This window comes from Elgaria multicarinata, chromosome 3 (assembly GCF_023053635.1).
Source record: "Elgaria multicarinata webbii isolate HBS135686 ecotype San Diego chromosome 3, rElgMul1.1.pri, whole genome shotgun sequence".
Taxonomy (NCBI): domain Eukaryota; kingdom Metazoa; phylum Chordata; class Lepidosauria; order Squamata; family Anguidae; genus Elgaria; species Elgaria multicarinata.
The window spans coordinates 146,858,351-146,886,220 of record NC_086173.1 but is presented as its reverse complement, the minus strand read 5'-3'; the positions used below and the strand labels follow the sequence as shown (position 1 = coordinate 146,886,220).

The following is a 27,870-nucleotide window of genomic DNA, read 5'->3' as shown; positions in this document are numbered from 1 at the left end:
TGTGTCAGCACTGGGCCCAAGCCAGATAGCAATAGCTCAGGCCAAAGAAATGTGGGGAAGGGGGGGGGGACACATGACTCCAGCCAGGCCTAGCTGCCTCAAGCAGGCCATGCAATAAAAGGGCTATTTGTGAAGAAAGAAAAGAAAAAGGAAGAGTCCAGTAAGGGATGAAAAGCCAAGGCTGGAATTTTCCCTGAGGGGTGTCACAAACAGGCTGGGTGGAACAGAGACAAGTCTGAGGGATGGGGAAAGCTGGGTGGAGAGGAGATCAAAACACACAGGTCAGAAACAGAGATGAGTATCAGGCTAACTCTGTACCCATTTAATGGAGAAAACATAGAATCTGTACCTACAAATACCCGTGGAAAGATGGTGTTTACTGATATTGTACCAGTTATCCATGGCTTAATCGTCAACTGTACATACTGTATTTGGATTCTCAGAAATACTGACTGTCTTCTCGGGGAACTCTCGTTTCCCAGGGTGTACAATATTTACATTCTGAACAATGTAGAATTTGTGGGGGTGAGATCTCACATGATAATAAAAGCAGAGGTAAGGCCATCTATATGCAGGTCACCACAATGAACCCAAGCTATCCAAACCAAGTAGGTTCAACCAAAGTCAAAATATTCTACGAGGGACTATAAAACACACAAATACAGGACCATGACCGTTCTGTTGTGAAAAGGAATAATAATGAAAAATATGAGAATAACAGATAAATGGTCTGTCTATAGTTTGCTAACACAGAGAGTGGGCAATAATAAACCAACATTGCCTTTAATTTTGTAAGGCCAAAGCTGACATTATTTTAAATCTGTGTCTAGCAGTGATGTCTTTTTCAGTTTTACTTTAGAGTAGGCTGAGGGGCCCCCATCCAGATCAGGATCCTAGCATGGTGGGTAGGGGGGCTTTTAAGATCCAGGCTGGGGGCCCTTCTCTTATTCTAGATACAGAGTTTATGTCTGTTTTGGCCCTGAGTTTACTTCTTTTTGAGGTACTATTCTTCCAGGCCCTACGGGAGGGACATGGACTGGTATTCTATCCATAATTTCACACACTATGCAGAGGCCAACCCAGGTATACTTTTAAATAGAGAGCTGTCAATCCTAACTTGATGACAAATGTACCCATATGATGAATTCATGAATTTGAATTCAAGTGTTGCATTGTCAGGCGGATGCTTCAAACATAAAATGTACGCTTTAAAAAATGGAATGTGTGAACTGGCTCTCTGCAGCCAAGTTTGGATGCTTCAGGTAAAAAAAGTAGCACTATCTCCAACTCTCTTTTCTCCACTCATCCCTGTGAGCTGCAATCTGAAATATAGGAATGCTCTGAGTACTGTTATTGTTGTTAGTGTGTGTGTGTGTCCCATCACTAGAAAAGCTATTGTATCTTTAACAGGTGCACAACAGGCAAAGAATCAATAAGCAAAACTTAGTGGTGGTGAACGCATAATCTGATGAATGCCTACCTCTGACGAAACTGCTGGAAGACACAGGAGCCTTGTCAGGAAAGTAGTAGCAACCTTAACTCCATAAAAGAGCTTGCATTTTCTGATTACCTGAGCCAATTGATGGATTCCTTCCCTGAAATTGCCAACTTTTTTCTGGCTGCTGCTCCTCTTCCTTTAACAGTACCTTAATCTGCAAATGTTAACGGATGTTGATGTTTATGGCCATGCTGTGAAAAATCTTAAACTGCAGACCTTTGCAGACCAAACAGCAGTTTAGCCATAGGAACAGGGCAGGCTATGTTCGTTTGTTTGTTTGCTTTCTGGTCAGTTGACAACCTCAACTGGAATTCATGAGGAGAGAGTTGCACCCAAGGCAGATATCTGCTGTGTCAGAACAGAGGAGCTGTGCCTGGTAGAAATTCCCCTTCTCTGCCGTTCTTAAGGTCACAGTATCCTATTCATTATTTCTCTGTTAAATTTGTATCCTGCCTTTCCAGAAAATGGTGCTCAAGGTGGCTGAAAGCCCTCATAGGATCTGGACATGGCAGTTGTACTCACCACTGGCATGCGAAATTGTGGGTTTCTTCAAACATACATTGGCTGGAATTGAGAGACGTTTGGGCATGAATACAAAATGCTTCCATGCACGTTGGAAGAAGGCTTGCCAACTTTCCCTTCTCGTGGCTGCGTGTGGCACTTTGGATCCCAGCCACTGGTTTTGGATGAGAGAACCTGAAGTCCAGGGCTCAAAGTCAGTATGGCTGTCAAAGTTTCAACCAGCTATTGTAGTAGTGCCTTTAGCAGCAGCTTGCTGTGCTGACTCTTGGCAGCCGATAAATTTTATTTCAATACGGTGACAAGCTTCGTAGGCTGATTTCTGCACATCAGGTCGATATTAAAAGCACAAGAGCAGTCCAAGCTGATTTTCTCTCTCTGGTTAGTTGGCAACTCTACTAGGGCTGTATCTTTTGCTACAAGTGTAAGCCAGTTTTTAATTGTACATCTTTTAATTATACATCTTCTACAACTGTCAGGTGTTCCTCCCAAATAAACTCTGTTCCGTAAGGAGGCTAGTGGCTGCAGCAGAACTCTCAGTGCCTGAATATAAAATATAATTCCCAGAGTTCCTTTTGAAAAGCCGAAAATGTTTAAAAGCAATTTAAACTTTGCTTAATGTAATGTAGTTTAATGTTGAGAAGATGTGGTTCAGAAGAACATGTTCCTGAAAAACACTAGCACTACTAATGGGTGACTGACTAACAGAAGAGCTCAGGAATTTCCTTAATGAGTGATAATTAAAAGATGACAAAGGATCCCCATAACGGTATAATTAGCTAAGGGGCTAACCATTTAAGGCACCCCTGATCTCCCCACATCAGGGGGATATTGTACAAGGCCTGTAGAACAGACTGGCAATGGAGATAGAAGGGGGAAATCCATTAATAAGCCAGGAGACAGGGAAAGATGCATGTGTTCAGTGGTTGGAAACTAGGTAGCATTTCTGAAGCCGGCTGCAGAAACTGCACACTGGCGCTCAGCAGCAAAGAAGTAGCCGGGATGACTCTCACGTAGCTGGCAACTTAGCTAAATAGCCCCCTTACGATGCAAAGAAGAGATGGGCTCTTATACATGCTCGGGGCACATCCGGTGACCCCCGAAGATGATGTAGCGTAGCTGGTATGAAAAGGCTTTTGTGGGAGAGGACTTAAGGCTTTTGTTTTTGTCTTCCAACACAGGGCTAGCTAGATGCTCTCAAGGCAAGCCTGGTCACAAAGGCTCTCTCTTGAGCAGTGAACTTCGGGTACTCTTTCAGAGCAGGATATTTTGGACGCTTCTGACTCCAAAGTCTTGTGTTGGCACTCAGGGCTGGCCCTACCATGAAGTGGGAGGACGATGGCGCAGCAGGCAGTGGAGTATGGGAAGAGCAGCCCTTTCCCCCTCCGAAGGGCCTGTTGCTTCTAGATCCTGCCGGCTGTCTGCATGGCCGTCAGCATTGAGCAGGGGGTTGGACTTGATGGCCTTGTAGGCCTCTTCCAACTCTGCTATTCTATGATTCTATGACCAAGGAGATGCCACCACTCACTCGCACGACATGCCTCCCCTTCCGCTCCACCTGCTCGTGCACCTCCCAACCCCACCTACCTGGCTGGCCCCACAGCCAGCTTACTTTTCTTTGTGCGCGTATGGAAGTCCCAGGACCTCCCACGATACTTTGCCCAACATGCAAGTGCCACGTGGCTCCTGAAGGTGGAAACACCTTATGGGCAGCATGCTGGGGATGGAAAACAAACCTAGCTGGCACGCAAGCGGTCAGTCAGATTGTTGAGGCGCGTGCATGCACACGTGTACACAGAAAAGTAAGTGGACAGATTGTGGGGGGGGGGGGGGGAAGGAAGAGGTAGTGGCAGCAGTTCCCCACTTCAGGTAGCGACCTGCCTTGGGCTGGACCTGCTGTCAATGCAGGGAGTGGTAAGCACCTCTAACGTGGGGTCTGGGCATGTAGACTGTATACAGCTGGGGTGTGCAACCTCAGGCCCAGGGGCCAAATCTGGCCCTCCTGGGTTCCCCCAAAGGTTACAACCCCTTCCCCTAGCCCCACCCCTTCCCCCACCAACCAATCATTTCATGGTTTCTCAGCTCCCCCCCCCTCGCGTTGTGATATATAGGTTGCCTACAGTGATTTCTCTATGGGCACCATCTTGTCCAAAGGGCTGCTGCTCAAGACGAAGCCTATGCACAGTGCAGGTCCCTTACCCTTAGAGGTGCTTCTCTCCCTCCAAGGCTAGAAGAGGTTGACCAGAGTGAAGGGGTGGGGAGTGGGGTTTGCTGAGGAGAATGTTGTTGCCACTCCTGCAATCTCCTGCTCTGAATGACCTTCCCTTCAGTAAGTAATTATTGTGATGAATGTGTCCACTCCTTAACAGCATAACATTTCATATGTAAATATTTCTCTGTTCCATAGAATCGTATGCACCCTTCGAGCTGTAAAGCTTATAGACGAGAGGGGAATACAAAATGGGGCTATTCCTGTTGAAGAAGACTGACTTCCTCAGAGAACACAAGATGAGCTGTGCTGGATCAGACAAAAGGCCGGTTTAGTCCAGCACTCTGTTCACACCGTGGCCAACCAGCTGTTCACCAGGAACCCACATGCAGGACATGAGTACAACAGCATGTTCCTGCTCATGGTCCCCAGTGACTGGTAGACCCATACCGCCTCGAATACCGGCGATAATATACAGTCATCAGGACTAGTAGCCACTGATAGCCTTATTCTTGATGAATATGTCTAATCCCCTTTTAAAGCCATTCAAGCTGATTATCATCATCACAATTTGTGGTAGTGAAATCCATATTTAACAGTGTTCTCGCTGAATAAATCCTTTTATCTGTCCTGAAACTCCTGGCATTCAGCATCATGGAATGGCCCCAGGTTCTAGTATTATGAGAGGGATAAAAACTTCTCCCTATCCAATTCCTCACACCAGATGAGTTAGCAAATCATGAATACGGGATGTTTCCGCTCTGTTAGGTGATGAATCCCATTCCAACTGCCTCCCCCCCCCCCCCGCTTTTCCACAGCTTGCTTGCTTTGTTTTAGTCCAAGCACCATGGCAACAGGGCCTGGATGTCTCAGACAGAACCTCAAAAATGCACACAGCACCCTGCCTTCCCAAAGGCCCAAATCACAGTGTAAACGTTCAATGGCATTTCCAGCCTTACATCCTATCTGTAAGATTTTCAGCAGATTCTTTTCTGGTTTGGACATGTCTCATCTTGCTCCATTTACAGCAAGCAAACATATGACTATGATGGCGGCTGCTATTGTCATTTCCTTGGGTCCCAGTCCTAACCTTTTCTCGTCTTATTTGCAACTCTTCCCCAGTGGTTCCTTTCTCCACAAAATCACCTTCAGCTCCCTCCAGATCCTGCGCTTCATGCACCTCTGGTCCTCCAAGGTGTCTTGTCTTGATCAATCATCTTGCTAAAAGGTCCAAAGGTCCATCTTGCTAAAAAGCCCATGTTTTCTTCCATCCCATTTCTTGTGGGAAGACAGTCACAGGCCTGCTTCTTACGTTACTCTCAAAGGACCCCGCCAGATCTGCACAGGTGTGTTTTAAGGGCCAAATTAGAAGTTTGGTAGAGGCTCATGTCTGAGATCCTTAGTCTCCAACAAACATCTAAAAGCAGTAGTGAAGGACATGATCTGAAACGCGAGACATGGTAGGTGTGGGGAAAGTTGTTAATCCTCCTCTGCCTCAACCACTGCTCCTTCTCTGAACCCTTCAGCCCCACCTGCTTTTGCTCCAGCAGTGAAAAATATGTATCTGAGAACCTAAGGCAGATAGCAGGGAGCAGCAGGGGGAGATGAGATGGGGGAGAAGTAGTGGTTTAGGGAATGGTTAAGCACCCCTTCCCAGTCTGCTCCCCACCACCACCAAATTGCTCCGCCCCTTGCTACGTTTTAGATGTTCAGCAGAGGACTGGATTTATATATCTGAATTTTCTATCAAGTGCCTAGTGTGAGCATAAGCGTTCAACATCTAAATTAAGATGACAGTGGAGGGGGGCGGAATCATCTTTCTGACCTCAACGAGCCACAACTGTGAAAATCATAACATACCTTTTTATTTTCTTGAACAGTGGGTCCTATCCATTTGTCTCATTGTGTGGGTTTGTGTGTACTGTATTTCTTCAATTCTAAGATGCACCTTTTTCCCCATATAAACATCTCTAAAAACGGGGTGTGTCTTAGAATCGCGGGTGCGTTTATTATTTCTTAGAATCAAAGCTTTTTTTCTGTTGGTGGTACTGAAATTAGTGTGCGTCTTACAATCGATGGCGCCTTACAATCGAAGAAATATGGTATATATATCTTATGGAAAATTTCAGGACTCAGAGATAGCCAAGCGTATTGGTGAAAGGCATTTGCAGAGCAAAGGGTGCCCCACCGATGTCTCATTCCTTAACAGGGGCAGCTTTTGCCCCTTTGGCAGTGGCTGCTTTCCAGTGATCACAGCCAAATCCTGATGAAATTTCAGATGAGCAAGCAATTACATGTTAACTACAACCGTGATATTGATCCTCCTTTGAAAAAGGCGAAGACTTGCATTCTGGATGCGTGCTTGTAAAACCCAGCCAACACTACAGGGGACCTGGCCTGTAACTAGGGCTCCTGGGGTCAGTTGACTATAAATACCACTTACGGCTAAGGGCCATTTTCACACGTGAGGCTTTAAAAAATCGCCCCATAAAACCAAAACCAATTGCAAATGAATGTAAAAGCCTACATCAGCCTGACAACATCTCTTTGATTCCCGAGATGCATTCTGTCCTGCATTAACAGCATCCAGACGCAGCACCAGCAGAGTGAGAAGGCTGGAAAGGGAGCTTTTCAGCATCCTGTAAGGAAAATGCCTCAAGCTCTTACCGAGAGCTGTGGGTCAGATGTCAACAAATCAAGCACTGCCTGCTTTAACCGTTCTGCACTGGGAGACCTAATGAAACTCTCAGGAAGTAGCAGAGTTCCTCTGAGCACTGCTGAGGGTTGAAGGTGAGCAGTAAATTAAGAGGAGGAATGAAGGAAAGAGATAACGACAGATTAGGTGGGGACAAAAAGCACAGGAGAAATAGACAAAAAGTGCTTCCAGGTGACGCTTTTACTGGGCTGTTGCCCTAATTCATTCACAGAATTTTAGGGTTGTGGTGGAATAGGGGGAGAGAGATGCCATCTTCCATTTGTAACCCACCCATATTTTCCCACTGCACCTTCTGTATTCTTCCTTTCTACAGGAAATGTGTTAAAGTGAGAAAGACAGAAGAGCTTACTGATGTCTTTTAATGAGTAGCACTAGGATCCCTCTGTCTATAAGCAGCCCAAGTGCACTCCGCTGGGTGGCTGCTCAGACATACTAGAAGCTGTTAATTGCTTTGCCATACATGGCAATGAGTGAAATTACTGTGTATCTAACGCAACTTTTAAAAAAACCAAACATAAAAATGTACACCACTGTGTCTAGCATAAAGGGAATCGCTAATATCAAGAGGAAGTATCCAAACAGAAGCCGGGGTGGGGTGGGTTTCTTTTGGCTAGAGCGCTGGACTTGATCCTGAGAGACCTGGGTTCAAATCCCTTCAGACACGAGGTTGCGAACTGTACCATGAGCAAACTGCATTCTCTTGGCATAGTTTACCCATCTGTAAAATGGGAATAACAGTCACCTACTGTACACAGACATTTTGTACTTACTTTTTTTTAAAAAATCCCCCAAACAGGAAAGTTTTAATCATAAAGAGGACTAGGTAAAATCCTAAAGAGAGCCACTGTGGCATAGTGGCTGAAGTGTTGGACTGGGAGTCAGGAGATCCGGGTTCTAGTCCCCACTCAGCCATGGAAACCCACCGGGTGACTTTGGGCCAGTCACAGACTCTCAACCCAACCCACCTCACAGGGTTGTTGTGAGGATAAAATGGAGAGGAGGAGGTTTATGTACGCTGCCCCCGGTTCCTTGGAGGAAAAAAGGTGGGATATAAATGCAACAAATAAATAAATAAAATAGGTCCCACTTGCTGCCGTTGAATCCCACTTCCTTTCACAAGATGGTCAGCAAGTTAATTCGTTTCAGTGCAATTCCTTATATGAATAGTTTCAGTTATTCAAATAAGGAATTACACTGAAATGACTTAGGGTGCAATCTTATGGATGTTTAGACAGAAAAAAGTCCTACAACTTCCAGCCTTGGGAAACACTGGAAGTGATGCAGTGATGACTAAAAGGGACAAAGGAATGAAAGAGGCAATGCAAGAAAGGTAAGAGAAGAGGAATCAGAGTGCAGGAGGTGCCCAGGAAGCCAGCAAAAGAACAGATTCAACCAAGAAAATAAAAAAATTGCAGGATAACCGAAGGGAACAAAATGTGAAGAAGCCAACAATGGAAACAACAATGGAAACAACAGGTGCACCTACCTTTTTCCGGTGCGGGTCATTCTTCGCAAGGCAGGATCTCTGCAAGGACAGGTAGCCTCCGATCACCTGGATCTCCTCGGCTGTGGGATAGCGTTTCTTCACAGGCGCCACAGCCGTGGACACATCGCCCTCGATGCCGTTCTCCACGGCGGTGACAGGCGCCGCAGGAGCCTTGCGGGGATTGATAGTGATGGTGTTGCCACTGCGACGCTGCACGGCTGGGTGGGGGGACGAGGCCCGGGCCAAGCCCCCCACCCTGACATCCTCCTTGGTGTTGCAGCTCCCAACGCGTCTCATGGCCTCAGCCTCAGGCGGCTCTTCGGCGTCCGGGACAGGCTGTTCACATCTGGGTGAGGAGCAGGAAGTGGGGGCTGGGGGCTTGACAGAAGGAGGGGAAGGGCTGGCTTCCTGCTTGGGTTCGGGAGGAGGGGAGGCCGAGGCACGTCGCGGCACTACCACAAAGGAGTTCCGGGAGTGCAGGCGCAGATTGGCCAAGGCCTTGCCCTGGATGTCGTCCTCAGCAACCGGGGCTGGTGGCGACGCTGGGTGGATCTCAAAAGTAGCTTCAGAATCGCTACTATCTCGTCTGGGCCCTTTCTCCGGGGAGGCAGCCTCCCTACCCCATGACTTTCCGGTTGGGGAGCGCCTTGGCGGGCTGTCTGGCCAGGCCTCCCCGCTGCTTGATTTGGCTTCAAACTGGCTGCGATAAGATGCCACAGTGTAGGGCACCGGCGGGGTCAGTCCCAGGAGGTCACGGGGAGGGCTGGGTGTGCTGTCATGGTGTTGCCATGTTGGGCTGGGATCAGCCAGTGCCCGGCTAGGCTTCCTTGACACATAGCTGCCGTCCGTTAGGTTCTCGGTACTGAGGGACCTCACCGGTCGTGGTGACACTGGGCCACCACTATCATCCTGGCTAAACCGGCTCAGCAGTTTGCTCACCCGCCCTCGGTGTTGCTCCGGCAACGATGGCCGGTACTCGTTCCTGCCAACAGAATTGAGGTCCTCCACGCTGCGGCTCAGAGCGGACTTGACAATGAAGACCTCCCCAGCGCGGATTTCAGTCACGCTGCCTCCGCGGCGTGCCAGCAGTTCGTTGAGGGACTCCACGCTGCCTGACTTGGATTCCCCCGCGTGCCGATCACTGGCGAGCTGCGCCGGTGGTGCCCCCGGGACGGTCTCGATAATGATGACATTGTCGGCGCGCAGGGTGCGGACGCCTGGAATCTGCCCGTATAGATCCACAATCTGCTTGGCTTTAGCGTTGGCGAGGTCGCTCTCCGACTCCTTGTTGCGTCGCTTCTCCAGCTGAATGAAAGGGTTCTGATGGACAGGACCGATCTTCTCCTGCAGCACCGAGCTCTCTGGCTCCCCCTCTTGGCAGGGTGAGGGAGCAGCAGGCGCAGCGGCCACCCCACTCTCAGTTCCTCCTGGCCCGCCAGGCTCCGAGAAAGAGGTACTGGAGCCCTGCTTAGCTCGGCGTCTTTCGATGATCTCCCGTTTCCAGGCCGGCATCTTTGCCATGCGGTCTTGCTGTTCCCGCTCCCGCCGGCGGGCCTCCTCCTCATCCTTACGCCGACGCTCCAGTAATTGGAGCTTCCACTCTGGCAGTGCTGGAGCCGAAGACATCTTCGCCCAAGGAGTGGGAAAGCAGGGACCAGCAGGGAAATCTGGGAAAGGAAGAGCAGTGTAAACAAAACAAAAAAAGAAAAGGAAGTGGGGTGGGTGGGAGATGGTTCAGCAATGAGGAGGCTACAAAGCAGAGGAAAAAACGTGAAAGGAGAAGGGAGTGAGAGCACGTCAGGGAAAGTGAAAGACGGAAAAGGAGATAAGGAAAAGCCTAGGAAAAGAAGAGAGCAAAGAAAGAAAGAGCGAAGTAGGGATGGGTGGAGAAAAGAGAGGGGCGGGGGATAAAGAGAATGAAGGGTGTGTTAGAGCAAGGGAAGAGAATGGAGACTAAGCAATGGGAAATGCCTGGAGAAGAAAGGTGTGGAAGGAAGAGAGCTAGAGAAAGACAAGAGCTGGAATAGAGGAGAAGGCGGGGGGGTGTGTGGAAAAGAAGAAGGGGGAGATTCAGGGAAGGAGAGAAGGGCAGTGATGGAGCAAGAGGGGCAGACCCAGAAGGTGGAGAAGGGAGGGATAACTGTAAGAACTAGACAGGGGGAGACAGTGAAGGAGGAGGGGTTGAGAAGGAGGACTGAGAGGTCTTCTGGCTATTCAGGAAGAAAGAAAGAGAGAGAAAAGATGAAAAGCCCAACTCTGGGCTCCGCCTGTTACTTGTTTCCTCCCCACCCCCTCCCCACCCCAATCCACTCACCCTTTCCGGCACACGCCACACCCCCTCCCTCCCATGCCTTTGGGGAGGTGACAGTTCTACACGTGGATCTTCACACAAGGAACCCAAGCACTCAAACGAGGGAGCAGCGGAAGGGGCAACAGCAATGACCTAAAGATTACTTATTTCAAGTAGAGCCCTGTAACCACATTTCTGTCCACAATTAAAGAAAGAGGCGGGGGACGGGGACAGGACACAACCACCACTGACTGCTTTTAAAAAAAAACCCTGTCCTTTCTGCAATGCATTTTTATATAGCAGCCGGGCTTGTAAATCTGTTTTAGTGACCCTGAACACAAAACCGGAGATGGTAGTTATTCAAGATCAAAATAATCTGGACTAAAATAGTGGCATGCAGTAATCTGAAGAGGTGAGGGCACAGACCCAGGGGAATAACTATTTATGCAGGTCACTTGAAATGCAATCCTATACAGGTCTACTCAGAAGTAAGCCCCATTGCGTTCAATGGGATTTACTCCCAGGCAAGTGTGTATAGGATTGCAACCTTAATCTAGATTAAACATGGAGGTCTTCTGCTTTCACACCTAGAAATGGAACCTGATTCCCAAAAGCAAGGGTGAAGTGAATTTCACCATAGTTGCCTTAACAGTCCAGTCTGTTTCCTCCCACGTTTAGCCTAATGGATAGGGAGGATTCCTTCAAACTGAATTTGGGGTGGAAAATAGTTTGGGTTCAGAAGGTCACATAGAAACCATGTGACTTGGCACTGGGTCTAGGAGATTAATATGTCTTTACAGAAAGTAATACCACCTCAATGCTAAAAAAAATATGCTTTCACAAAGTCTAGTAGGGCATAAATAAAACATGCTAAATTTTATGCTTTTACAAAATAGAGGGGGGCATAATTTAAATAACTTAAATAAAATAAATTCTGAATGGCTCCAGTTTCCGTCTGATGAAGATGTCGGGCAAAGATGTTTAATGACATAAACTGATCTGGACACCCCAGTGGATGACTGAAGGGGTGGAGGGAGAGCATAGGGTAGTGAGAGACATGTAAACAAGATCAATGCAAATCTAATTTACCAGTGTTCAAGAGTTTCCAAATTTTAAGCAATCCTGGACGTTCAAAAGCCAGCAGAACCAACGGTTATAAAAAGGACAGCAGTGCTAAGTTGACTTTGGTACCCAGCTCCACCTTTTGAAGTCCTTAACTGGGTCAGAAGCCAGGATTCCAGCCGAGGAAACAAAATCCGCGAAGCAATGAGGAAGATGTGCTCAAATCTCAGCAGTTCAGTTAGAATCCAGGAGTTCAAGAGAAACAATGCAGCCAGACGGGCGGATTTTCGTAGAAAAGAATTCCTTACATCCAGAGAATTCCAGGAATTCAGGTGTCCAGGAACTCAGACAAGAGAGTGTTTCTTCTTCTTCAACTTCCGCAGCGGAAGCAGTAGATCAAAGGATCCCTTTGGTTATATCTCTCTCCCAGAAATTTGACAGAACCAACGCACCTGAGGATTGGAAGGGTGAGACAGAGATAGTAGTAAATGTAAACCCAGGCGTCCGAGATCAAAGGAACCCCCCCTTTTCTACCTTCTCACCGAACTACCTTCCAACCTCTAGCGGGGAATGTTCACGGAGTCCGAGAGGCTGAGCCGATGCAGACAGGATAAAGGTTGTCCACGCCAAATGAGAAACCAGATCTGGAGCGATGGCTTGTCTGGGTTCCTCGCAGAAGCTGCCACAGAAGCCGCCAGGAAATCCCCCAATCCCCAGAGCCAAGACGGAAAGAAAAGGATCCCTCTCCACTTTCACGCCAGCTTGGTCTTGGAGGTGTGGAGCAGGCGGTGGACTGGATCCGTGGCTTGGCCCATCTTGGCCGGGCGCGTGGCTGGCTGCGACTGATCCTTCGAGGTCGCCTTTGCCTGGGCTTTCAGCAGCCTCTGAAATCTCGCTTTTCCCCTGCCCCTCGATCCCCAAGCCAAGGGGAAGGGAGGAGATCCAGGCGGATCTGAGTCAGGGCTCTTGCCGGGAAAAAAATCGGTTGGGTTAGTCAGTTCCTTTTTCTTCTTCTTCTGCTTCCTTTTTTCACCTTTATGCTGCTGCTGCTTTCCAAGAAGAAGTTTTCGGATCGAAGCGACGGAGAAAGAAACGAAGGGAGAAGGGGACAGGGAGGGGAGAGAGAGAGAGAGAGAGAGAGAGAGAGAGAGAAATCTCTATCAATCTCTTAACGCATCCGCTTCTTTTAATCCTCTGCCGAGCTCCACCTCCACCCCCATTGCTCAAATCCTTTAACCCAGGAAGAGGGGGGGGGAGAGAAAGAGAGAGAAAAGAAAGAAAGAAAAAGATACTAGGGCGGGGAGAGGAAAGGTTCAAAGAGAGAGAGAGAGCGGGGACAGAAAGAGCAAGGAATGAAGAGGAAGGGGAAAATGGGGGTCTTTGTGTATAAACAGAAGGGGAGGACAATGAAAAGGGGCGGGGCTTGGCTGGCAGCAGACAACTGGGGGGAGCGGACTGGCGGGGGGTGTGTGGATCAGGAGAGGAAGGGAGGAGTTGGCTTGTCACAAATCTTGGATTTTAGAGGTATTTCCTATTTAAGAGCTCCACGGTTCTGTAAAAATGGGGACCACCGTAGACGAGAGAGAGCCCGCCCCATCGAATCGGGCCTGTTGAACGGCAATAGCCCATAGCTAGATTACAGCTCCTTGCTGCGCCCCCCATGGAACATGCTTCCCCGTCTGAGTAGGCTTTCCCGCCCCTCAATGCAGAGCTCTTCCTGTAACCCTCTATGGTACGTTTCATTAGCTAGAGGAGCTTCTGGGATATTTAGGCTGCAGTCCTAAGCATCCTTATCTGGAAGTTCAGCCCACTGAATTCAGTGGGATTAATTTCTGCGTCAACATGCCTTAGGATCCTACTGATGGGGTAGCTAAGGTAACATCATAGCACAGAGCTTTTCCTCTCCCAGCCCCTCTCACACCTATGGTCAAATGGGTAGCTCGTGGATGTCTTTTTCAATGGCCCATATCAGTCTTCCCCAACCTGGTGCTTGCAGAAGTGTTGGGACTACTGACTGGGGGCTGTAGACCAACATCTCTGGAAAGCACCAGGTTGGGGAAAGCTGGCATAGGCCTGAGGGCCGTTTGAAAAGCAAACATCTGAGATTTTTATGGTGCAGTCCATGGGCACCATTTTGGGCCTTGAGTTCATGGTGGATATTTGAGGGATCTGCCCGTGAATCATCATGAGGCTCCATTCTGTTGACCCATTTTTGCATCACAGTGAGGCTGGCCACAAGGTGTTGAACCCATGTTTTTCGCAGTGCAACCTGCATCCTTGATGTGAGGTGTATTTATAACTGTGGCCCACCTTACAGATGTCGGAGGGAGGCCCTCCTTCCAGATGTTATTGGACTGCAACTCCCACCAGCCCTAGCCACTGGTGAGGGGTGTTCGCAGACTGACAACATCTGGAAGGCCACACCTTTCCCATCCCTGCTTTATGTAATGAACTTTGAATGCTCTTCCAAAATCATGAGGATCTCTAACTCAGGTCTGTGTTCTTTTGACTGCAGAGACACTACAAGGCGCTTGATTCATAGGGCATATCTACACCAGCCATTTATCTCGGGATTATTCCTGTGCATGCAAATGACACACAGGGGATCCCGGGAGCAGGCAGGGATGATCCCTCCATTTTCCTGGGATAATCCTTAGGTGTAGAAAGGGCCATAGTTCATCAGCCTGTGGACATGAATGCAAACCATGATTAGATAGCAGACTTAAGACGTCTTCCTGTAAAATTAGGTTTCATGCTTCGGATGTATATTTTTGCACCACAGTATTGTTACAAAGAGCTGGAGGCGTGGTTCTCATGGTAAAGTCTGTGGACTTGGGTGTGAGCAGTTAAGCAATCATCCACCACTTCCTTGTGTAGAGCAGATGCTAGGCTGGTCTTGAGGCCTCAGTACTCATGGCACAAAATAGATCATTAGACTGTGGATTTGAGTTGCCATGAGAATTCAGGAGGATTCGTGGAGAGCCCAGAAGGCGCAGGTCATGATGTAAAGGCAAATGCCACAGTAACCTTACTGAAGCTCAGCAGTTCTGGGTCTGGTCAGTGAGAAGACCATGCAGGAACCTGATGCTTGAGTTCTATAAGAGGCAGGCAGGATGAGGAAATATAATTTGTACCAATTTGGAGATCTGACCCTGCCCACTTTGCATTTGCCCTCCGTACTCTGTCCTTGGAAATCAGCCCCCTGGGCCAAAAATAGAAAAGGTTCAACACCCGTGATGTAGATGTAACAAGAACAACAACGAAATCTGACTTCTCTTCACTCTTATTTTCTAGAGAAGATATTATCCTTGCAATGGTGGCTAGAGGCATTCTGGGAAACAGGCCCAATTGGGTAATATTTGCATGAATTTAGGAGCAAGAATAAATATTCATCTGTAAGAGCGAGTACAAAAAAGAAATACACATAGGGTTTGTTCTAGGCATCAGAAATATAAATAAATCCTCTCCAGTTGGATTTATAGAGATTTCCAATCTGAGGTATACAAAAGTATTTTATGTGCCAAAAAGCAGTGGTTTTTGGAGGAGTTTGAATCTCAGATCGATTTCAGGATTTGTTTCTGATGTGGGTTTTTCAGTGGTTGGCAGCAAGAATAAGGTCATTTTATGAAACCTTTCTGATATAGGCATTCTTCAGGGGTATAGAGACAGCCGGTTTTTTTGATAAACAGAAGACAACAAAAGTTGGTGTCAGGGTTGTTCCATGAGCTACATTCTGTTTGAAGTTCTGGATTGTGGGGAGATGATTCTCAGCATAGCAGTGAAGCGTGTTTTATTATTCGTCTTGATAATGGGGATATTCTAGATGTTTGCAGCTGGGTTTCTTCTCCCCACTTTAATGCCAAAAGAGAAGTGGTAGGAATACACTTTGGCAGCTGTTAAGCAGCCACCTGCTGTATAGCAGATGCTAGGCTGGTTTGAGGCCTCGGTGCATTACGGGACAGGGTGGACAACTGAAGCAAAACTCCTAAGGATGCATGTAGGAGTTCCTACCTGGAGTCCATAGTAGTGCCCCGGCTGCTAGCACCAGCCTGGCTCAGCTATTCCAGAGGAGACTTAATTGTTCCAAGACCATTTATTATAGAACAACTAGAAAACTTCAAGAACCTTCTGCTGGTTATGCAAACGAGAGATTAAAATCAGATAATCTATGGCCTTGTCTGGATTTATTTATTTATTTATTTAAAAAAAGATAGTTGCAGTTGCCACAGCGTATTACTGTAATGAGTGCGAGGGGGCTCTACCCACTAATCTAGTAGTGTAGGGTCTCTTGGTAAACTGGAGGTCCAGCTGCATGATCAGATGTCTTCTTGGAGGCTCTTGAACCAACATACCTGTGTCTCTTCAATTAATGGTCAGGATTATGGTGCCACCTAGCGTCTAGCTGATGTTACCAGCTCCTCTGGATTCCCTCACATACAGCAAATGGCTAGAGACAGCTATCACTTTAAAAAGGGTTCAATGGGACATGACAGAAGGATAATTTTGTGCCAGTTACACATTGATTTCTTTGAGCCCAATATGTTTGGCTCTGGAAAGAGAGACAATACTGGGAGAAGCGTGCATATCACTGGCAATGATGCCTCTGGCATACCACTCCCACCGTCCTGTCATCCTGCCTGTTACTAACAACGTGCACTGGTTGCATTTAATGCAATCCATTATCCTTCCTACTTCGACTAGCCATTTGTGTTTGCGCTGCATCAGGTGTCCCGTACTCCTACCTTCAGGTTATTTCCCACAATATTAGAGTAGCCTTCCCCAAGGTGATGCTACTCTACAGCTCCCATCATCCATGATCACTGGTCATGCTGGCTGGGGATAATGGGAGTTATAGTAAAAAAAATGCACCATGTTGGGAAAGGCTTCTCTCTCTCTCTCTCTCTCTCTCTCTCTCTCTCTCAATATATATATATATATATATATATATATATATATATATATTAAAGGTCTGAAAGGTGGTATGCTATGATGACTCCTTGACAGGAAGAGTCTCTAATTGAGCAGAAAAGTGCTGACTGATTGCCTAGCAGTACCCGTTATTCTCTATTCTACTCATCAGCAGACCTGGCAGGTGGGCGTCACCATTCACCCTTTTTGTGCCTCAGCTAAGAGGAAAGATGTATTCAAAAAGCCCAAGCAGTTCAGCATGTAGAGACTGTCTGAAGAGTTCAAACATCTGGGTTTTTGCAAAGCTGCCAGTCCTCCCTCATTTTGGCTGGTACACTATTTTGGCCCAAGCGGTCTTCCTTTTGTAGGCGCTGTCTGCAGCTGGAGTTCTTGCAAAAGGAAATCACAGCGAAAGGGGAACTCCTTCAAGCCAAAGACACATTCAGCCACCTGCCACAGTGTCCTCCACACTAGCAGCTGAGCTGCTGAAAGGTATATTAGGTTCCACATCATCTGCTCTGAGAGGCATGATGGTACTATGGACGGTAACCTACGTTGCTAGATTCTTCTCGCATTCAGGCATGAGGAGGAAGTCTGGCGTTTCTGTAATGTAAGGTTCCTCAATGCTTTTGGGCCACTGGGCACATTTGGAATTCCAGTGCATTCCAGTGCACAAGTATAAACACGTGCTCTTAGGTTATTCCACATCTTTACATAATATAAAGGGTATTCCCATTTTGGAGAAATGTCTGCTGGTCTGGCGAACACATCACTGTTTATAATCATTGCTACATTGTTGGAGAAGCCATAAATACAGGGCTCTGTGAGCTCATGTTTTGCCATTGTGTGTTTTCCTTCTTCCGACTAGCCAATAATGTAAGGGTGGGGAAATGTGCTGGCCTTTGTGCAACTAGAAAACCTCAATAAATTTCCGCTGGTTATGCAAATGAGGGATAAAAGCAGAGCATCTTCTCTTGGATTATGGCCATGTCTGGATTTTTTCATGGAGCTGTAGAAAGGAAGCACAAAAGGAATGCTTGGGTTACATTGCCCAAGCAGTTATCTGGGTTACATTGGTTGATCAGTGGGCAGGTAGGTGGGGGTGAGGTTGGAATATTTGGACTTTTGGGTCTTTCCAGCTCTCTTCCAGGTTCCCCTACCAATGAGGCAAGGCAGATGGTTACAAGAGGGAGGGCCTTTTCAGTGGTGGCACCCCATTTGTGGAATGTTCTCCTTGGAGAGGCTCAGCCTGGTGCCTACGTTATAATCTGTTATAATCTTTTTTCTTTTCTCAGATGTTTAAAGAACTGGTTTTAGTGTATTTAGTACTTTGTTCTGCTGATGGTTGTAATCTGGTTTTATGGTGTAACAGTTTTATTCTTTGCTGCTGGTCTTCCCTTGGTTTATTCTGTGCTGTTTTTAAATATATATTATATATTTGTACATGTTTTTAATGTATTGCAAACCATCTAGAGAACTTCCGTTATTGGGCAGTTTAAAAGTACAGTAAATGAATAAATATGAAGCTGGCTAAGATCCAAGAGAGGGCAGAACACATCAGTGTACACACTAAGAACAATGCAGACATCCTTGCCAATATTACTTTTATTTATCTTACCTATATCTTGTCCTTCCTCTAAGGCACTCGAGATGATGTACATGGTTCTCACCCACATCTAATCCTCAAAACAACTCAATGAAGTAAGTTAAGCAAAGTCAGAGGGGTGGGGGGGAACTGAAGTTCACACAATGAATGTCATGGCTTTGTGGTGAACTGAAATCTGTTCACCACTCCCAGCCCTAATCCAACACACTCAGCTTTCCCACGACAGTGGAATGGATTTTCAGCAGTTTTCTTGTGAAATTCCAAAGTACGTCAACGTCCTTTGCCTCCATCATGTAGAGCCAGCAACAGGAAGCTGGAAAAGCACTTTCAAAATAGAGGCTATCAGCTGGCAGAGTGAAGGGCCCTCAGAGAAACAGCGATAGTGTTCAGGCAGCTCTTTATCAGGCAACAGCAGTCCTGTCTGGGAAATGACTCTTCACAATTCTGCAGTGGAAGTTCTCCAGCATTTCTTTCTGGCTGCCGCCCATGACTTTTTGGGAATGTCTCCACTGGTTTCTGAGGGACACAAAGTAGCTCATATCACAAGTGGAGCAAGTTTGGTATGGCTGTATTTGGAATATGTTTCCAGAAATCACATGTGCAGGCAATCCATAAGGAATAATATCACACATGAGACTGTGCTGGCTTTGACTTATACAGCCCTGAACGTCTTGGAACTAAGGTATCTGGCTGGCTGCCTTGTCCCATATGAACCTGCCTGATTACTAAGAACATCAGAGGCTCCGCTCAGTGTCCCTATACCTGATGTGGTGAGTTGGCTGGTCAGAAAGAGGCAGGGCCTTTTTGGTCATGGTGCCTTTCTTCTGGAACTCTCTCCCTCTGCCAATTCATTAGACCCCTTCATGACTTTTTTTTTTTTGGAAACAACCAACATAAATGTCCCCTAGCTTTTGATGAGATCTGACCTTTACTCCTGGTAATGAACAAGCTTGTTGGCTATTTTAACTGTCTTACTGTTGATGCCTTTTAATAGTGATGATTTCATTTTTTAAAAATATTGTTAGCTGCCTTGGAAATCCCTGTGATTGGGAGAGCATAAATATTTAAAATAAACAACCCCCTCAGTATGATTAAAAACACAGAAAAACATTTCCCCCATTGCACTATACCCCTGCTATTTCAGGTCATGTGGTGGTACTGTGATAGCCCGTTTTCCGTAAAATGCCTCGAGGTGAAAGCGTTACTCATGCTCGTCACTTCTGTCTTTAATTTAAAACTTAAAACTTTAATTTAAAAAATGGGGAGATACACAGTCCTATACTGAAGCAAGGAGTAACTGCCTTCACGAGAAAATTAAAATGCAAGATGTAAACAAAATGAAGAGGCATGGTAGTAGTTCCAAGGAGGTGAGGTAACATTTCTGATTATTCTTTTTGTTTTCCAATGGAGAGTTGGTAAGTGAGATGGGCTGCATGAATATAGAGGAGTTTATTTCTGAGAAAAAGGAGTGTGAGGGACGGCATTTAACTGGAAATTTGATTTCATGTTTTAAAGTCTGTCAGTGAAAATTTCTGTAAGCTATCCTGAATCATACAGATAGTATGGAGGCATAAACTGAAAATAGACATAGTATGGAGGCATACTGTGAAATATACATCAAGCACACAATCCAACCAAAATTAAGCACCCTTTAAGCTCCATTGATTTCCAAAAGAAAGATAAGCACCTGGTTCATGGAAGTTAAAAATACTTAGTTTTGATTGCATGAAATAGTATTCCACCTAAAAGGTTTTACTGATTTTTTTTATTTATAATTTTTTATTTTTTAATACATCCAAACAATACAATATAAAACAATACCCCATAATACACATAATATAAAGTAAACAATTTAATAAACATATGTTCTAACTTAATTCCCTTTAACATAATCATAATTAACATAAGTGTGCTCCCTCCAACCACGGGATCTTATTCATATTTCCAAAATCTCATTACTTCTTCTGGAGGTGTTTTCCCTCTTCCCTTTAATAGTACAAATTCTAAAAACTGTTTCCATATTCCTTCAAAATCATTCTTTTTTATCATTCCTCTTCTAACTTTTATGTTACATGTTAATTTATCATTAATAGCAATATCCCATATTTCTTTGTACCAATCTTCTATATGATAGGTTTTACTGTTTTGATGCTCCTGTAGAGCTGCTTCCTCCCAGTACCCAAGATCCCTCCCTCCATACTTCTGAGCAACACCTCTCTCTTAATTTACAGTTCCTGCTTCTTGTTGCCTTCTTGTCTGGATTGCACAGGGTCGTCTTGGGGTCTGTCTGTCGAAGAAAGAAGAAGAAAGAAAATAAACTCCTGACCAAGTTCAACAAGGTCATGTGGTAATCCAAAGTGAGAATGTTGCTCTCTGGACAGCACCATGTAACCATGTTAGGCCTGGCTAGGTACCAACATACTTTCATATTCAGGAGAGAACAAAAATCTGCCACACAAATGTTTTTCCATCTTGGCTTTTTAAATAGGGTGACCCTATGAAAAGGAGGACAGGGCTCCTGTATCTATAACACTTGTATTGAAAAGGGAATTTCAGCAGGTGTGATTTGTATATATGGAAAATCTGGTGAAATTTCCTCTTCATCACAACAGTTAAAGCTGCAGGAGCTATACTCGAGTGACCAGATTTAAAAGAGGGCAGGGCATCTGCAGCTTTAACTGTTGTGATGAAGAAGAAATATCACCAGGTTCTTCATATATACAAATGACACCTGTTGAAATTTCCTTTTCAATACAACTGTTAAAGATACAGGACCCCCGTCCTCCTTTTCATATGGTCACCCTATTTTTAAAGAGACATCTTTCATGCCAGTTCCTCAAAGAATCGATATACTTCCAAACTGAGGGCTCCTAGCACTACCAAGGAGAAGCCATTTTGTGGCTATTCTGTCTTTACCCCTTTAATGGATATTTAATAATAATAATAATAATAATAATAATAATAATAATAATAATAATAATGTATTTTTGATTCTAAGACGCACTTTCCCTCCCATATAAACATCTCTAAAAACGGGGTGCGTCTTAGAATCGCAAGTCATTTATTATTTCTTAGAATCAAAGCTTTTTTTCTGTTGGTGGTACTGAAATTAGTGTGCGTCTTACAATTGATGGCGTCTTAGAATCGAAGAAATACGGTAATAAAAAATGGTGGGAAAACATAGGAGGGTTATGAATTGAAGTCATTATGATCTGGTGATGGTGCCTTAAAAGCCTAATCTGGACACACTACAACGTCAGGATGTCTAGAGTAATTGTTTTTAAATAAATTAATAAATAAATAATTGCTACTTAGTTCAAAACAATGGTCATGGCAGTGCTTTGTATACTGCATTGGCCCTAAGGCAAATAGCACCCTGGGCAAGGAGTATCTTTGGTGCCCCTTCCACCCTGTAATCGGTTTTGCAGGGCCATCCAGAGGATTTATGGGGCCTGGCGGAGGTGTAATGTCCACCGAGAATGACACTACTCAAAACCTTGATCTCTCAGCCTCTGCGTTACGGTTTGCACAAGCCAAAGTTCAAAAAGCTGCATTCTAAGCAGTGTTATTATTATTATTATTATTATTTATTTATATAGCACCATCAATGTACATGGTGCTGTACAGATTACACAGTAAATAGCAAGACCCTGCCGCATAGGCTTACAATCTAATAAAGTTGTAGTAAACAATAAGGAGGGAAAGAGAATGCAAACAGGTACAGGGAAGTGTAAACAGGCACTGGGTAGGGTGAAGCTAAACAGTATAGAGTCAGAACAAACTCAATATTTAAAAGCTATAGGGAACAGAAAAGTTTTTAGCTGAGTTTTAAAAGCTGTGATTGAGTTTGTAGTTCTCAAGTGTTCTGGAAGAGCGTTCCAGGCGTAAGGGGCAGCAGAAGAAAAAGGACGAAGCCGAGTAAGGGAAGTAGAGGTCCTTGGGCAGGCGAGAAGCATGGCATCACAGCAGAACTACCGCAGGTTTTACTTTTAATATTTTTTGTTTTGAAGCAGTTCCTATCTTTTGGTAAGCGTTCTTTACTTTAGAAGACCCATTCTTTTCAACTTTTAAAAATGATTAAGAAAAGTTATAAACTAAAAGAGTACCCAGCTGACCTCTGATAGTGAATGGCTTTGTTTTATTACCGTATTATTGACATAGCGCTTTTAATGTTTACAGTGTTTGAAGTGCTTGGTAACGCTGCCTAAAAGTAAAGGTGTGTTCCACTGATTTTTACCAAATGACATCAAAGTGGAAATTGAAAAAGGAACATACTTTAAAGCTAATTGAAGGAAGATCACTTTTGTAGGTAGTACCCAAGCAAATGTGTAGAATCTTGAAAGGAAGGTTACAGACACTAGATTTTTACCACCTTAGCTCACTGCAGACAGTACACTCAATAAACACAGCCACTGAGCTCAGTTTGGTGTCCCCCCCTCTCTCAGCTTGGCGCCTCAGGTGACTGCCCAGCTCACCCATCCATAAGGCCGGCCCTGTTTGCATCACCTCTACATGACACGGCATCTGTTGGAACGGTCTTGTTCAGAAAAAGGCTTTGGGTTTCCCCACCCTTACTTTCAGGGTTTCAACTCACTTGGTTTTGATGCCTCCGATAAAAGTGTCTTCCAGAAACCACAGTGCTGAGCAGGCGACGGCTCCATGACATGGGGTGGCTCTGTGCTGATACGGAAGAAATTCTGCTCTGCAGGGTTGTAGTGAGGCCATTTCGTTTCACTGACGACCGAAGAGGTGGGATTGCTATACAGAAGGCAAAGCAAAGACATCATAATTCATAGATCCAAACAAATAGCATGGTTCTGTATGGGACGCACAATACGTAACCTGTATTGTTTTAATCAATGGTGGACAAGAGTACCAAAACAACTATACCAGTAAAATATTTCACCCATATTCCTAAGCTTAGAGAATTGGTTTATTGTCAGGGAAGTGCTGAAAAACACACCATCTCTTTTCAAAACTGTCAACAAAATATTATAGAACTTGGGCCAGGTCAGTGGTGTCATGCACTAACATGGCTGCCACTTCACTGAAGAGGAAGTGAGGCTATTTCTGTTAAAAGACCAGCCAGTTCCCACTGTTTCCTGTGAGGAAGACGTCATGCAGTGAAACACTCAATCTATGAGGCAGAACTGTGCCCTTTGGGATAAAAAGCATGAAACATGGCATATACCCTATGCTTAAATTAAGATAGGGAGGCATTCCCAGTATTCTCAAAGTTTAAAATGGTGACTAATTACGTAAAAGGTAGAGGGTGGTTACTTATGATGTAATATTTCTGTTTCTATGAACCTGATTTGCATTTTCTTTCTACAAGAGGGTTGGATCCAGACTTTGTCATACTCAAAGTAGACCCATTTAAACCAATAACTTTCAGTGGGTCTGCTCTAAGTATGATCAAGTCTGGATCCAACCCAGAGTAAAGAGCACTAACCAGGTAGTAATTATGTGTGTAGAATTACTATAATGTAAAATGTAATATATTAATACCTAACCTTTTATAGTACAGTATATGAAAATGACTCATGCTAGTCTGTATTGTTTCTCCCCCAGAGTCCTCATCATCAGAGGATGAATGGGAAGGACAAGCTCCAGCAGATCCCGGGGAAGGAACTAGCAGCAATGTAGGTCAAGACCCTTTACTTTCAGGGGGCAGGCAAGACCCGGCTGGAGCCCCTTTAACAGAGTCAGACAAGGATGAAGGGGATCAGGAGGCTCCTCCAACCCCAGCTGACTGCAGGCTAATGAGAGTGAGGAATCAGCATCAGCAGGCCAGAAGCTATGGGGATGATTGCCAGCAGCTGGTGTCAGTAGTCAAAAGGTTCAGAGCAGCCCAGGGAAGATGCTGGAAACAACATACAGACCACCGTGTTTGGCCCATCCAGCTCTCCATGTGTTTAGATAGGGTGACCATATGGAAAAGAGGACAGGTCTCCTGTACCTTTAACAGTTGCCTAGAAAAGGGGATTTCAGCAGGTGTTGTTTGTAGGCATGCAGCACCTGGTAAAATTCCCTCTTCATCAGAACAGTTAAAGCTGCAGGCGCTATACTAGAGTGACCATTTGCAAAAGAGGGCAGGGCTCCTGCAGCTTTAACTGTTCTGATGAAGAGGGAATTTCTAGTAAATCAATAAAGAAGGCAGCAGTTGACAAAATCCAACAATTGTGATGCACAAGGCGCACAACTACTAGTATATAATAAATTTCAAAACTGGGGTAAGAGAATACTTTTTCTCAGATATATCAATTTTTATATAAAATTGGTATATCTGATAAAAAGTATTCTCTTACCCCAGTTTTGAAATTTATTATATACTAGTAGTTGTGTGCCTTGTGCATCACAATTGTTGGAAGAGGGAATTTCACCAGGTGCTGCATGCATACAAATGACACTTGCAGAAATTCCCTTTTCTATACAACTGTTAAAGATACAGCAACCCTGTCATCCTTTTCATATAGTCACCCTCATTTAGACTCTCTGGTAAACCTTGACCCTTTGGACTGTGACCCCAACTCTGCCTCTGTCGGCGTCCTGGGTAACTGAGAAATTCCAGCTGCAGTTTTTCTGCCTCGGCCTCCTCCTTGATAAGGACAGTCATAAATCCTCCACTCTTAGCTGGCAAATACTGACAGTATGTATATGCAAGTTTGTACGAAGTTTCAAAACACTAACTCAAACTAAGTCACGGCACACCGCCCTTCACAAAAACACATTGCAAGTTAATTGTGCAACTGTACACTTCCCCAAGTAGCTAATGCAATACTTCTTCCCTACCTTGGAGAACCAGCTGGCGCAGTTCTTTCCGCACTATCTCCGACATCAGAACTGGGAATCCAAAGTGTCCTATGGCCCCAGGAGCCATAGGATTGCTCCCTAAATGTCCCCTACAATAGCCACTTGCTATATAGAAAATGCAAATGAACCCAATGAACAATTCAAGAAGGACGCAGACAAGCTGGAGCGTGTTCAGAGGAGGGCAACCAGGATGATCAGGGGTCTGGAAACAAAGCCCTATGAAGAGAGACTGAAACAACTGGGCATGTTTAGTCTGGAGAAGAGAAGGCTGAGGGGAGACATGACAGCACTTTTCAAATACTTGAAAGGTTGTCACACAGTCTCTTCTCGATCCTCCCAGAGTGCAGGACACGGGATGTGCTGCACAATTATTGAGCACAATAATGTGCTCAAGTTACAGGAAGCCAAGTTTCGGCCAGACATCAGGAAAAATGTCCTGACCGTAAGAGCAGTATGACAATGGAACCAATTACCTAGGGAGGTTGTGGGCTCTTTCAAGAGGCAGCTGGACAACCATCTGTCAGGTATGCTTTAGGGTGGATTCCTGCATTGAGCAGGCAGTTGGACTCGATGGCCTTAGAGGCCCCTTCCAACTCTACTATTCTATGATTCTATGAACCTGAGATAATTCATTATCTGTAACTACGCACACAGCTAGTTACAAAATTGATAGCCATTCTGAAATTTGAGAATATTAGAATTACCTTCCTGTCTTATTTTCAGCTTCACGGGATATCCTTTGCATGGGTTAAGTTTTGTGTTTTTATCACAAGGTGAACAAGTACTTTGTTAAGTTGCTGTAATAGGGAAATGACCAAGCTCTTTTTTTGAGAGTGTCAACATACTGTGACAGAAGAAAACAAATAGATTTCTTACCCACTTCTGGCAAACTCTGCCCAGTACCGCATTACCCGGGGGATGAGTGCTAACTCCGCCTCTGTGTGAATTTCATCAGTTCCTTTCAGTAATGTCAATGTTCCAAAAAGGTATGGGATTTCGCATCCATGGACTGACCCCGTCCATTCAGGCCAAACCGAACCAGTGCTGCGGTGGGTAAAAGTATAAACATACACAGGGCTCCCGGCCTTCATCATCATTGTGGCAACTTCAGCTAATGGACATACAAAGTAGTAGTCACCCCAGGCTTGTGACAAGGCCGAACGGTACTGGGCTGGGCCTTCAGGTTCCGCTTGACTGTACCTCACAGCTATAGCTTGGATGAGGTCATCCGTTGCATTGCGCACACCCTTCCTTAACCCCTCCAACAGCTGCTCCCAGGTTAAAAGGCTGTTGTTGGACATTTCCGTGAAAGGACCTCCATACAAGAGAAAGGCAGATCCTTCATCAGAGGTGGCACCAATCATAATAGGTTTAGCCTGGAAGTGTCCAGACTCCAGAAGCTTCTGTGGCTCGTCATTGAGGAAGTCTCCATCTGTTGTTGGTATGAAGGGAAGATTCAGCATTACCTGGGGATCCACAACAGAGAACTCGTGCTTTTGGAACTCTTCCATGTCCTTCCCTTGCAAGCAACGCACCACAGCACTGTCCTCATCTTCAATACAGCCCATCCGTTGTGCCAGAGTCAGGGCTCTCCTCTTGGCTTCCTCAGGATTCACCCATGCCCAGGACGCAATGGGCGTTCCACTCTGTAGCACAGCACGATCAAAGAGAGGCTGGCTCCCTGGCGAGAGGAGGTGGAAACCGACAGCTCCTCCTCCAGCACTCTGCCCAAAAAGTGTTATCTGAGCTGGGTCTCCCCCAAAGGCAGTGGCGCTTTTCCTCACCCACCTCAGTGCCAACTGTTGGTCCAAGAGGCCCATGTTCCCTGGGGCAGCTGGTGGTAACGAAAGGAAGCCTAAAGACCCCAGGCGGTAATTCATGGAGACAACAATGACATTCTCAGTAGCTGTTAAGAATGCACCATTGTATGCGATCAGGGAGGCTGTGCCAGAAGAAAATCCCCCTCCATGGATCCAGACAAGGACAGCAGCTGGATTGGAGGGCTGGGGGTGGGGCACCCAGACATTAAGGAAGAGACAGTCCTCTGCGCGTGGCGTGTTGACGGCCCATGTTTCAGCATCAGGAAAGCCAGAAAGAACGATCTGTGGACAGGAATTTCCAAATCCTGTGGTCTCTAAGACATGGCTCCATGGCTGATGAGGAACTGGCTTTTGGAAACGTAATTTCCCCAAGGGGGGTTCTGCATAGGGGATACCCAAAAAGGCCATGACTGCACCAGAGCCAACTGGGACGAGCTTGCCCTGGATTGGGCCACTGTGGGTGATCACCACAGTGTTATCTTTTGCAGCAGTGCTGGATCCCAGTAAGGAAAAGAGGAGGAGGCCAAAGCATATAGAGAGGAGATCAGTCATTGCAGCAGCTGAAAGGGAAGCATCGAGAAAGACATAGAATAGGACATTTAGCCTTCCAAAACCTATTGGTTTTGAGGGACAGCTAGCTCAGACCAATGGGAGCGCAACTTAAGACCAGTCTGAGGAAAAATACAGTAGGCTTCATGACCACCCTGGATTATCGGGATAGAACTATTTGTACTGACCGCCAACCCTCTCCATTTTGGAGATCCCATTTTTGACCCAGTGTTTGTCCCCTATATTTGGCCTGGAAACGAATCCCACCACGAATCCTACTCTAGCTGCATATGCATGGAATACAAGAGCTTACATCTAGTTCAGCATTCTCTTCTCACCATGGCCAGCCAGATATCCATGGGCCGTCACAAATGTAAGAACATAAGAACCAGTC

The 27,870-nt window shown here is 45.7% G+C and overlaps 2 protein-coding genes across 2 annotated transcripts in view; both read right to left on the bottom strand.

The window, feature by feature from the left end:
- The window catches only part of PPP1R18 (protein phosphatase 1 regulatory subunit 18), a 45,937-nt gene extending 33,820 nt beyond the window's left edge, over window positions 1–12,117 (bottom strand). Inside the window, exons 1-2 of the mRNA XM_063122266.1 lie at window positions 11,808–12,117; window positions 8,429–10,095 (exon numbers count right to left, since the gene is read on the bottom strand). Coding sequence (XP_062978336.1) covers window positions 8,429–10,054 — 1,626 coding nt within the window. The 5' untranslated portion in view covers window positions 10,055–10,095; window positions 11,808–12,117. The remainder of the gene's footprint in view (window positions 1–8,428; window positions 10,096–11,807) is intronic.
- A 6,166-nt stretch (window positions 12,118–18,283) lies between these two features.
- On the bottom strand, window positions 18,284–27,349 carry LOC134395968 (cholinesterase-like). Its single transcript, XM_063122258.1, is given in 5 exon segments — window positions 18,284–18,810; window positions 20,495–20,581; window positions 22,889–23,052; window positions 25,984–27,198; window positions 27,200–27,349. Coding segments are annotated over 4 exon segments (1,500 nt in total). The 5' UTR covers window positions 27,259–27,349; the 3' UTR covers window positions 18,284–18,810; window positions 20,495–20,519.
- Window positions 27,350–27,870: the final 521 nt, after the last annotated feature.